Here is a 12282-nt window from a genome sequence, read left to right as displayed (position 1 = left end):
ATCTTTACCACCCGACCTTCCTCGACATCCAACAATATGCAATAAAATGTAGGAGGTTTCATTTAAAAAAATAAGGTTAATCTTGAAATGACTTTAAAGGACATGGTCAAGATCAAAGTCAAGGTCATCATCTTACTCCTCGCTTGAAACCATACAACTTTGCTATTGGACATTTTCTCCAAAATGCATTCTAACTGAAGTAAGTAGTGGGGTTTGATACTTTTCGATGACCCTGTAGAATACCAAAGATATAAAAATTGTAATTTTGGTTAACTGCCCGACTTGCGTAAATGAGTCACGATCCAGCTTTGTTACGCGTGAATGTGGTGCGTGCCTCTTGATTAATTATAATATATTAATATATAAAATAATAATAATTTATAATATTACTTCAGAACACTTTTGTTGTGTATAATTATTGGCAAAGTATTTTAAATTATAATATTAAAGAACTCAGTAATAGTTCAGAATCATGATACGCGTACGTAATATTTACTTTTATATATGTATATTAATAATTTAAATAAAATAAATTATATTTAAACACACACAACGTAAATAATGTGTGTCATTCAAATACCTTTAATTTTTATTATTTATTCATAAAATTAACATCCAATAATCATTTCAAGAATCTCCATAAAATGTCTACTGCATATCCATGGATTACCACAAAACATCTATTACACTTTTTATGGATATTTAAAAAGTAAACTCTAGATATCTAATGGATATCCATAAGAGGTAACGCGAACGTCTATTAGATGTTTCCAATTTTCATCATGGATGTCTAATAGATGTCCATTGGAATGTTCTGTTCTGTGTGGGATTTTTGTGTTCTAGAGAGTAAATGTTTTTGTAAAAATCACAGAAGATAAAGTTTTGCTGGGTTAGTTTCACTAACAAAATTTTGTTGATGTAACAAAAAAACTTTAGTAAGCCCAGCAAATTTTTTCTTTGTTGTTCAAAACTTTTTTCCATGATGAAAATTTTCCAAAGTACATAGATATGTATCATAGGATGTTTTCGAATGAAAAGCAAAATTCATATAGATTTTGACTTTTCACAAAAGACGAAGTTTATTCTGATTGTTTAAAATATAAAGCGAGAATTATGTATAAGTGTATTGTTTCATATAAAGTTTCGACATAGCACGCATAGTGCGATCTATAACACCGAATACTTTGAAATATAAAACGTGATCTATAAAATCTATATAAGTTTCTGATATCACTTCTTTTGTAAAATAAAATTAAAAATATTAGTGATAAATAGAGATTACTCTCAGGCTCTATAAGTCTTTTTAAACTAATAATGAATATAAGGACATGAAGAGCCGTTCGCAGGATGTTGTGCGTGAATGTGCTTAAATATATATATATGTATACACATATATACTTCGAAATAATTTTTTTTTCTCCATATAAGATGCTGGATTTGCATCACATATATATGAAAGACCCCGTATACCCCCCTAACTAATTTTAAAATATTGCGAAAAAAACTCCTCAGCCAGGAGTCGAACCTGGAATCTCCGGCTTTCCGGGCCGTCGCCTTTCCTGTTAGGCCACCGAGGCACTTGGAGTTTGTCTCGCAATACTTCGTATATCTATCAAATATGATCAGATCTTTTTAATACCGCTTCTTCCTCCAGCGTAAATTCTAATATTAGTGATAAATAGAGATTACTCTCAGGCTCTATAAGTCTTTTTAAACTAATAATGAATATAAGGACATGAAGAGCCGTTTGCAGGATGTTGTGCGTGAATGTGCTTAAATATATATATGTATATACTATATGTATACACATAAATACTTTGAAATAATTTTTTTCCTCCATATATGTGATGCTGGATTTGCATCACATATATATAAAGGACCCCGTATACCCCTCTAACTATAATTTTAAAATATTACGAAAAAAACCGGAAATTCCAGGTTCGACTCCTGGCTGAGGAGTTTTTTTTTTGCAATATTTTAAAATTAGTTAGGGGAGTATACGGAGTCCTTCATATATATGTGATGCAAATCTAGCATCCTATATGGAGAAAAAAAATTATTTCGAAGTATATATGTGTATACATATATATATATATTTAAGCACATTCACGCACAACATCCTGCGAACGGCTCTTCATGTCCTTATATTCATTATTAGTTTTATAAAATTAAAAAATTGTATTTCTATTTTATATTGTTTTCTATTGTATATTGTTTTTCAATATAATAACGTACAAAAGTTTACTTGGTGCTACTTTTTGATATCACTTTCTTTGTAAAACAGGTTTTTAAAGAAAGAATGTTTTGTATATAAGTTTTTGTAAAGCAGGTTTTATAGAGAAAAAAATTTTGGTACCCAGCAAACAATTTGGTTGCGAGATGTCGCGGTTTTGTCGCCAACCGCCGGCGAAATTTGTAGACCAAATCTATATCCATCTGTGTCCTCATTAGGATATGGTTTGGCGACCATATCTGTCAAACATGTGAGATGTCAAAATGAAATCAAAATCATAACAAATCTGCCACTAGCAAAGCAAAGCCAAAGTGACGCACCAAATCCAGAACAGATTTGGTGATCGTTTGTTGGCGCCAAAATCGCTCCAATAATACACATTATATCTGTTACCAAAACTGTCAACAAAACAGTAGCAAATACAGACTAAATCTGTCGTTAGAAGCGCCGACAGATTGTTACCAAACGCAAATCAGATCTGTCCTCTAGAATCCAAGTGAAATTACTACAAACAAAAAGAAATACAGTGGTATATCGCCTTATCGGAAGAGAATTATATATATATATAATTCGAGAGATTTCACTCGAATTAATTTCTAGAAGCCTGATTCAGCTCGTTGATCAACCGATGAACTCCATTGAAAGAGACCGAATCCGAAAAAATCCTAAATGTGATAGCAGGATTTGAACTCGAGACCTCCATATTTGCAATCCCTGCACTCAGTTCGCGAGACCACTTGTGTTCCTTACTAACATATAATTATTTTTATCTATTTATTCTCAAGCTATCCTACATTTCATTTATTATTTATTTCAATTATTATTTTACTAAAAATGTTGCAATGCAATGTACCTGCAACAATAAATAAAAATACTTTTCTTATTATTCTTAACCTCTTAGGCACTATGCGCCACTATAGTGGCTTTCGCGGATTTATTAGAATAAATTGTTAAAGTTAAAATGCGTGTATCATATTTTTAAGAAAAATTATAATTTAATCATCAAACACTTCATTCCAATGTACTTGTGTAAAGAACAGCATTATCCGTCACACATTGCAGTGCCGTATCATTTACACGTAATTCGCGTTGAACTCTGCCGTACAGAGAAACAGCCCCGCGCAAAATTCAGCCGTGCCTAAGAGGTTAAATATAATTTAAAGTACATTTTTACAACGCGAACAAATGTTTTGTTAATAAATGCTGATACTTGAATAAACAAAGTGTTTTTTAATGGATTTTTGGTCACTGAAAATGAATCCGGCGGCAAAATCGACCTAACACGTTAAATTTCTGAGAAAATTAGAGTTAAATGTATAACGTACTGTCTATTAGCNTGAGAAAGAGCATATCAGTGTATCTCATTCACACTAGTGGACATTGTGTTACACAGTGTTGACCGTACGTAGCTGGAAAGCACCTATTGTTTCATATTACTCAACAAATACGAGAATAATACATTAAATTTATGATTGCTTTATTGCCGAATGCGTATAAACAGAAGTATTAAAATCTTACAGTTGAACTTTACCGGTTCCAGCATAAGTTAACAGTTATTGCCCGCATAAACAAGGTGTAACTGTAAAAGACTGTTCAATGTTAGGTAACAATCTGTTATCAACATAGGCAACAGATACAATCGCAGATAATCGCCACTTTGTTGCCTACATGTCAAACAGATAGTCGAGTAGTCTTGCGTGCAAACAGTTCGCACATATGCACGAACAAATCTGCTTGGCGTTTGGTGGCAATCTGTCGTCAATGCGTTCAACAGATCGACCCGACTGCGGTCAACGTTTTTTTATAAACAGATGCTCATACGGTTTTGCGGACTGTTTGGTCACAGTATTGCTAAAGCAGATCTGCTTGCAACCATCTATTTGTTATCAATTTCACTAACATATATGGAATCATTTTGGCCGCAATAGTCTCATGTATATGCCAACAGAGTTGTTGCGTTTTTTGTCTCTATGTGCTAACAGTTTTGGCAGCACCAAAGCATGTTTCCGTATTGTAGCGTTTCTGCACACAGTTTCTGTTGCCAAGGTCTGCGCAGTCAGAAATTGTTTGCTGGGTAATTATTTAAATTAGGGGCTTCCTCACCCTCGATTTTGATAAGCTTGAAATATGTTTTTAAGGACGTTATTTTGAACAACTTTTTTCTATACATGTTACCGCCGCTCAGCTTTAGTTTTTGAGGGTCTTCTCAAAAAAGTTTCACAAATAAATTCTTTGTTTTTCAACATCGTGTTGATTTCTGAAGTAAATATGTTGTTTGTACAACACGTGTTGTAGAGAGAGTGGTAAGATTTTGGGAGAAGTGGTAAGATTTTTTTCTTTCCCCGAAGAAAACTAACCTAATTTTGGTTAAGTTTTTCTTAACATTGGATTGAGTTAGATCTAGTCGTGGAGCAGAGGAAGGAGCAAAGCCACTCCCCCTGCGGGGTGGGGGAGCAGCTTCCCTGCTTACACATGTTATTAATGAAATACAAACAACATATGTACTTCAGAAATCGACACGATGTTGGAAAACAAAGAATTCATTTATGAAACTTTTTTGCAAAAAACTCGGAAACTAAGACTGAGCGGCAGTAACATGGATAAAGAAAAATTGTTCAAAATGTTGATCTTGACAACATATTTCAAGCTTATCTAAATGGGTGAGGAATCCCTTAATCTAAATAATTACTAAAATTTTTGTAGTAAAAAAGAATTAGGTAATTATTGAATATAAGGGATTAAGGTCCGATGACTTTATCTTGATATATGTTGTAAAGGGCACTCTCCTGAGTAGTGTTCAAGAGATTTTAAGCGTCGCTCAGTTTTTATTAAAAAAGTATTCGTAAGAAATGTAATCACAAAAATGACCATTAAAAACCATTAAGAAAATTGTAATTTTGTTCGTGTTGTAACTGTGTAAGCAAGGGAGCTTTGCACTCCCTGCTTCCTCCAAAATAATCACGTACACATTTTTGACATGAAGCGACATTTAATCGGAAGTCGACGTTGTTTTTATCAAGAGGGAAGCAAGAGGAGAGGCAAAGCCAATTCTCCTGCAGAGGGGCAAAGCCCCTTCTGCCTACACTCTTATAACACAAACGAAAAGAACATCATCAAAGTAGTCATTGTAATATACTATTATATTTTTAATCTTGTTATTCTGTTCTTTCTACATCACAAATAAAGCTGCCATAATGTCAAAAAATTTATCATTCCGCTGGTGGTACTGAACGTTACGTTTGAAAACAAATTCAACTAAATAATGAATGTAACGTTCCGTTCAGACGTATTGTTATTGTATTGTGGAATTCCGCCTCGAATATCACGCCATAAATGTTCATGAGAACAATTATGCGTCAAATGCAGAAATTCATGAACAACATATCAAAAGCCACTTTCGACAACGATTTTGTATTTATGTGGAACTTCGCTCGGAATTATGGATAAGCTATTTCGCGCTCCGAAACATCAACTGACTAATAGTCAACAACACCGTTTATAAATATGTATCATTATATCAGCAACTCAGAATGTCTTTCTAGAAATGATAACTACGAGCAAATGTAAATTCCATTCTATTATTCTATATGTTATTAATGAAAATAAAGACCGGAATTTTCAAACATTTTTGTTAATAACTTTTTAATGAACAATGAGCGACGCCTACAACCTCTTGAACACTATCCAGCAGAGTGTCCTTTACAACATATGTCAGATAAAAGCAGATATAAACTTCAGATAAAAATTTGCCAAATAAAAAGTTGTCTCAGAATTTAATCAAGAATATGAATTTTCAAAGATAAAAGGTTGTTCTGAATCACCCTGTATATACAATAATATATATGTGTATATATTTTTTTGCAGAGATCTTATGTACAGGCTTTCCCACACCGCAGATATAAAAACATCATACAAGAATCGGAAAACGAGAAGGAAAATATTTTTTGAAAGTGTTTCTATAGAATCTAGATTAAACAAATTATATGATATTATTTATAACTGTTCATTGGATACCGTATGTTTATTGCCTACTTGTCATGTTGCCTACTTGTTATGTGTGACGTTCTTATTGCGGCAATGTTAAATTGTGTTAAAACCTTGGCCGCGCCAAGTTTTTTTGCATTAAATATTTTTTATTTTGAAAATAGTTCCACATAAGTTTTCGACTTTTTACACAAAGCGAAGTCTATAAATTTGTAATTTGACATGGTTTTAGGTTTTTCACGCAAAGCTATTTTTATAATTTTCTAATATTTTATTTTGTAACGGTGTATAAATGTATAAGTTTTACTTGGCGCTAGTTTCTTTGTGGAATAGATTTTGTAAAGAAAGACTTTTTATGTAGTACCAGTAATATAGTAATACATTTCTAGAGATATGAGTTGCGCGTGTACTTGGTGCCTTTGTTTTACCTTTTTTTGAAAAAGTAATGTTTCAGGATAAAACAATATATGCAATGCAATTTCAAAACATGTACAGTAGCGAGAGTAAATTTCTGCTAATATATGGTCACAATTTCAAAAGCGCAATGCTATCTTCTGATGTAAACTTGGTTGCAAAAAAAGATAAAGAAACTTTCTTGTTCTCACGCATTTTTTACATACGCGCGTGACTACCTGCGTAAGGTCGTAGCTTGCGAGCGCGTTGCACATCACAATTCGTATAATATGCGAAGATGTATTTTCATGGTTTTATGCTCACCGGTAGATCTTACCAGGTGTTATTGAATCATCGCAAATATTTTTAGTTTTAGGAATGTACGAGAAGACAGCGTAATTGACGAAAACAAAAGAAACCAAAAATGTCACAACAGAGGAGGATCTTTTCTTTATTAATACCATATTTCTGGCAGATTACAGTGGGTTTGCTGATCTTCATTGTCCAGTGCACAACAGGTATGTGCGTACATTATCTTTTATAATTGTTATTCTTTTAACACTTATAGCACTATATTTTCCAATAAAGACTTTTGATAGAAAAGTACATCATGTTGATTCAAGCATGAAAAAATAAACGATCCATACGTTTGGAAAGTGTGCTGAACACTAACGTTTTCTTCTGTGTAATTATCAACAAGAGGCACGGTAGCACCTCGCGCCAAGTTCACGCGCAACAAACTGCGCGAGCACACCTTTTATACGCGAAATCCAGATATTTGAGACGTGGGGAGATTTTCACGGAGCAATATTTCCGACTGAACCAATCAATTGCGTTTTAGTCTTAAATAGATTCAGAATAAAACATGTAGAAAAAAAGTATTCTTGCGTTTTTTTGTCTGTGGCTTCTGATCAAAGATATGCGAATAAAAAGTTACAAGTGAGAAATTCACGTAAGAAACGTTAGGGTTACCTTTACTTCACCGACAATCATTTCATCAATAATCGTTTCACCGACACCATTTCATCGACACCGCATTTCACCGACAATATTTACTTACCGACACGTTTAGATCATCGACAATCATTTCCAAAACCACCAACAATGTTTTCATCGACATCGAGCTTCGCCGACAATGTTTATGATAACAAATAAACATATAAGATAAATTATTATAGAAATTGACATTAATACTTTTATATATATATATATATAAAAGTATTAATGTCAATTAATATATATATATATTTCATTACTTTTTCATTTTTTTAGAAAAAAAGTCGGGAAACATATACAGAAATAAATTTTGTGAAGGCATTTTTTGTTATTTGCATAACTTGCAAATGTAATGATTCAGTTATTGATGTTTACACTATCGATTAAAGTTATATTGAGTTAATATATCTAATGATTTATGTTATCCAATTTATTAATTATGTATTCATGAAGTAAGATGTCATATTGTAAGATGTTATATTTCTTGATATTAATCATTAATATATAAAACGCAGTATTATTTTATGTCCTAATTTATGTAATAAGATAGAAAAAGCAATGAAATAAAAGTATTAATGTCAATTTCTATAATAATTCATCTTATATGTTCATTTGTTATCATAAACATTGTCGGCGAAGCTCGATGTCGATGAAAACATTGTCGGTGAAATGATTGTCGATGATCTAAACGTGTCGGTAAGTAAATATTGTCGGTGAAATGCGGTGTCGATGAAATGGTGTCGGTGAAACGATTATTGATGAAATGATTGTCGGTGAAGTAAAGGTAACCCGAAACGTTATTATTGTCGTTCGACAAAAATGCGTGCATGTTTCTATGCCTACTAACAGATGACATACATGTATCGACCGCGTTGAGAGAAGAAAAAGATAGAAAGACAAGAAGTGTGGGTTAGAGAGAGAGAAAGAGAGAATCAAGAGGCAGTAGTTTGCGCCGGCAACACCTCCAATAATACCGATCGCTTCGATAATGTTTCTCGCGGCGTAGTGATTTCGCGTCAGCAACACTTCCGATATACGTGTTTTTAATAAACTGTGTTTTAAAACTTGGCACAAATTAATTACAAACTGTATACTTCAAATTTATGAAGTAGAAAAGTACTTCACAAAAACGGAGCAGTCCATCGCGGCATGGTTGTTTTGTGCCAGCAACATTTCCGATATATATTTTTTTAATCACCTGTTTTGAAACGTGGCACAAAATCACACACACTACAAACTATATAACTTTACCCTTATAAAGTAAAAAGTTAAACATTAATAAATTAAAAATTGATTTAATACTACAAAGATTCTTTCTCTATAAGATTTGTTTTACAGAATTAAATAATACTGCAAAATACAAAACGTGATATTTCAAAAATCTTACTTTTTCAAAAAAAGTAAGAACAGGCGCTAAGTATACGCCCAACACGTATTGTATTTAAATTAATAAATTAAAAATTGATTTACTACTACAAAAATTTTTTTCTCTAGAAAACTTTTACAAAATTATATATTCTAAACCATTCCTTTTTCCCACAAAACTTTTTTTTTGTAAACCCTTTTTATAAAATATACAAAAAGTTTTTTTTCAATAAAACCTAGTTTACAAAGTATTATATACTATTGGGAGTACAAATTAGTTCGGTCCGTTTTTTGTGTTCAAAAATACATTTATTTCAAAACAAAATAAATGAACAGATTAATTAAAGTATTGTCTATTGCTGGCTACTATTTTATCCCATCTCTCAGGCAATTTTCAAATTCCATCTCGAAAAAATGACTCGTCTTTGGAGGCAATCCAAGTTTGGAGCCAATTTTCGATTTCTGCAAAAGAAGTGAATCAGTGACCTGCCAATTCGTGCTTCATTCTTTGGAACAACCAGTAATCAGAAGGAGCAATGTCCGGAGAATACGGCGGGTGCGGTAAAACATCCCATTTGAGCGTTTCCAAATATTTTTTTACGACTTTAGCGACATAAGGCCGAGCGTTGTCATGAAGAATAATAACTTTATCATGTCTTTGCTCATATTCCGGCTGTTTTTCTCGCAATGCACGGCTTAAACAAATCAATTGTAGCCGATACAGATCGCCTGTAATGGAATTGCCAGGTTTCAGCTCATAGTAAACACCTTTTTGGTTCAACCAGATACAGAGCATGATTTTCGAACCATGAATGTTCGGCTTTGGTGTTGATGTTGAGGTCGATGGCAACGATTGACCGGGCTTAACGTAGTATTTTTTCTTCTTAGGGTTGTCGTAGAATATCCACTTCTTATCTTCAGTCAATCCAATGCGAAAAACCTTTTCTTTGTTGTCTTTGAATCAGCAACTCGCAAGTGAAAAATCGCCTTTCAACGTCTCTCGGTTTCAATTCATAAGGCACCCAATTTTCTTGTTTTTGAATCATTCCCATGCCTCTCAATCGTACAGAACGGGCTTGTTGAGTTACTTCCAATAATTCTGCAAGCTCCTCTTACGTTTGAATCTGACCTTCTTTGAGTAATGCCTCCAAGTCTTTGTCTTTGAATTTTTTTGGCTGTCTAGAGCGAGGCTTGTCTTCAACGCTGAAATCTCCATCCTTGAAACGTCGAAACCATTCCCTACATGATTTATCAGTTGGAGCAATGTCACCATAAACTTCGACAAGCATTCGATGGGCTTCAGCTGCACTTTTCTTCCAATTAAACCAGAAAATTAAAACCTCCCGCAAATGCTGCTTAGTTAACACAAAAGTCGACATTTCAAACACAATAAAAATCAAGGTTTTTGTATGAAACTCAAAGCGATATAAACTGAATATCATTAACAGATGTCTAACCTCTCTGAAACCGCCAAAATCAGCTGTCACTATGAACCATTCACAACAGCCGGAGCCATCTTTTGGAAACGGACCAAACTAATTTGTATTTCCAATATATTGATGTATGTATATATACGTGTTTACACGTAAATTTTTGCACATGAGATTTTTAATTAAAATATCAATTTTTATAATCATATAAAAGTTGCATCACATATATGAGAGACCCCGTATACCCCCCTAACTAATTTTAAAATATTGCGAAAAAAACTTCTCAGCCAAGAGACAAACCTGAAATTTCCGGCTCTCCGTTGGCTTTCTTATTCGGCCACTGAGGCACTTAATGTACGTAAATGTTTTTTTCTGGAAGTTTTCATTAATTACTGCTTTCACTGTTCTACCATTATTTCGAAAATATATCGTAAGGACAGTTGTAACTTGTCTCTATATGCGCTTTGCCACCTAAGCAGGTACTTAATTTTTCGTAAATATCTTGAAAACTAAAACTGAGCGGCGGTCATATGTATAAAGAAAATTGTTTAGAATGTTGACCTTGACAACATATTTTAAGGTCATCACAATCGGTGAGGTTCTTCCTAATCTAAATAATTACCTTCTTTTTTTGTGATTAACGTGTTCCGCTAGATTTATCATAAATATAAAAAATATTTATCAATTAGAAGCAGCAAGTAAAATGGTAATAAAATCAACATTAGGTAACTGTTTGTCTGAACAGTCTGAACATTACTGCATGTCATTATGTACTTGGTGAAGTTTAAGTTTGTTGCATTCTATTTTTTACATCTAATAGGAAACTAAATTTATTTTTTTTTATTAGGATGTCAGTTTTATCCCGTCGGAGAATACCTGAAATTTGTAAGAGTGCCAGAAAATTTAGAGATAAGAACAGAAATTCTTTCACTAGAAGTTCATCCAAGAAATCGGCTTGTCATTATACCAGTCGACAAGGTAAAAACTTTTTATATTTTTATTTTTCACCTTTTTGTCAATAACAATATTGTGCAATATAAATTTTACAGGAAGAGGATGCTGGTTTCTTCACTTACAAAGAGACAAATACGACGCACATTTCTATAATTTTAGCGCAATCTCTGGAAGATCTAGTGGACACAGAAACTCCAAGAAACTTATTGAAGTTTCGAATTAGTTGTGACTCGGATGCTAGTGATTCAGTGGTAAGTTGCCCAGTTATAATCAATAACATTGAAGAACACAAACACTTTTTTCTTATTAAAAACAGGTTTAAATTATATATATAGTAGTGGGCCCAGATAGTGTACCGTTAAGGAAATTTTCTTAGATATCAATTAATTACACAATATTTTAACTTCAGTTAATATTGGAAAAAATATGTATTCAATTTTTAGGCTGTTCTTTTTGTCAAAGTATTTTTTAAAAAACAATTTTATATTAATCTAAAAAAACAATTATAGTATCTAAAAAACAATGTTATATTACTTTTAATAAAATAAAAATGTTAAATTTTGCTGCAATTGTATCCTTCAAGACAAAAAGAATGTATTAATGTGTTCCCAGTTAGTGTGCCTGTAATTGTGCGTTCACAGTTACTGTGTGCCTGTCTCGAATTGTGTGCTCGCAGTTACCTATATCTCTTTTTATATATTATATTTTGGCATATTTAAAAAAATTTAAAAGTTTGCAGGCTGCATTAATAGATGTTCCAGATTTAGAGCTTCCAAAACTTTTAACATAACTTTCTTGCTGTACATTTTTCTCTTCTTTTTTGAGATGCAGTTTATTTTAGTATCTGTTTAAATAATAATTAATAAATATATTTTAAAAGTATAAGTATTCATTTTCAAAAAAACATTAATTTCTACTCATAAGGGA

At 32.7% G+C, this 12282-nt stretch overlaps 1 protein-coding gene across 1 annotated transcript in view; it reads left to right on the top strand.

Moving 5' to 3' along the window:
* The window catches only part of LOC109861398 (cadherin-89D-like), a 15934-nt gene extending 4244 nt beyond the window's left edge, over positions 1–11690 (top strand). Inside the window, exons 2-4 of the mRNA XM_020441032.1 lie at positions 6981–7128; positions 11249–11379; positions 11451–11690. Coding sequence (XP_020296621.1) covers positions 7035–7128; positions 11249–11379; positions 11451–11690 — 465 coding nt within the window. The 5' untranslated portion in view covers positions 6981–7034. The remainder of the gene's footprint in view (positions 1–6980; positions 7129–11248; positions 11380–11450) is intronic.
* Positions 11691–12282: the final 592 nt, after the last annotated feature.

The sequence above is a fragment of the Pseudomyrmex gracilis genome, unplaced genomic scaffold (assembly GCF_002006095.1).
Source record: "Pseudomyrmex gracilis isolate BER0280 unplaced genomic scaffold, ASM200609v1 scaffold_732, whole genome shotgun sequence".
NCBI classification, from domain to species: domain Eukaryota; kingdom Metazoa; phylum Arthropoda; class Insecta; order Hymenoptera; family Formicidae; genus Pseudomyrmex; species Pseudomyrmex gracilis.
Note: the sequence above shows the minus strand (reverse complement) of the source record. Positions and strands in the feature narration are given on the sequence as shown.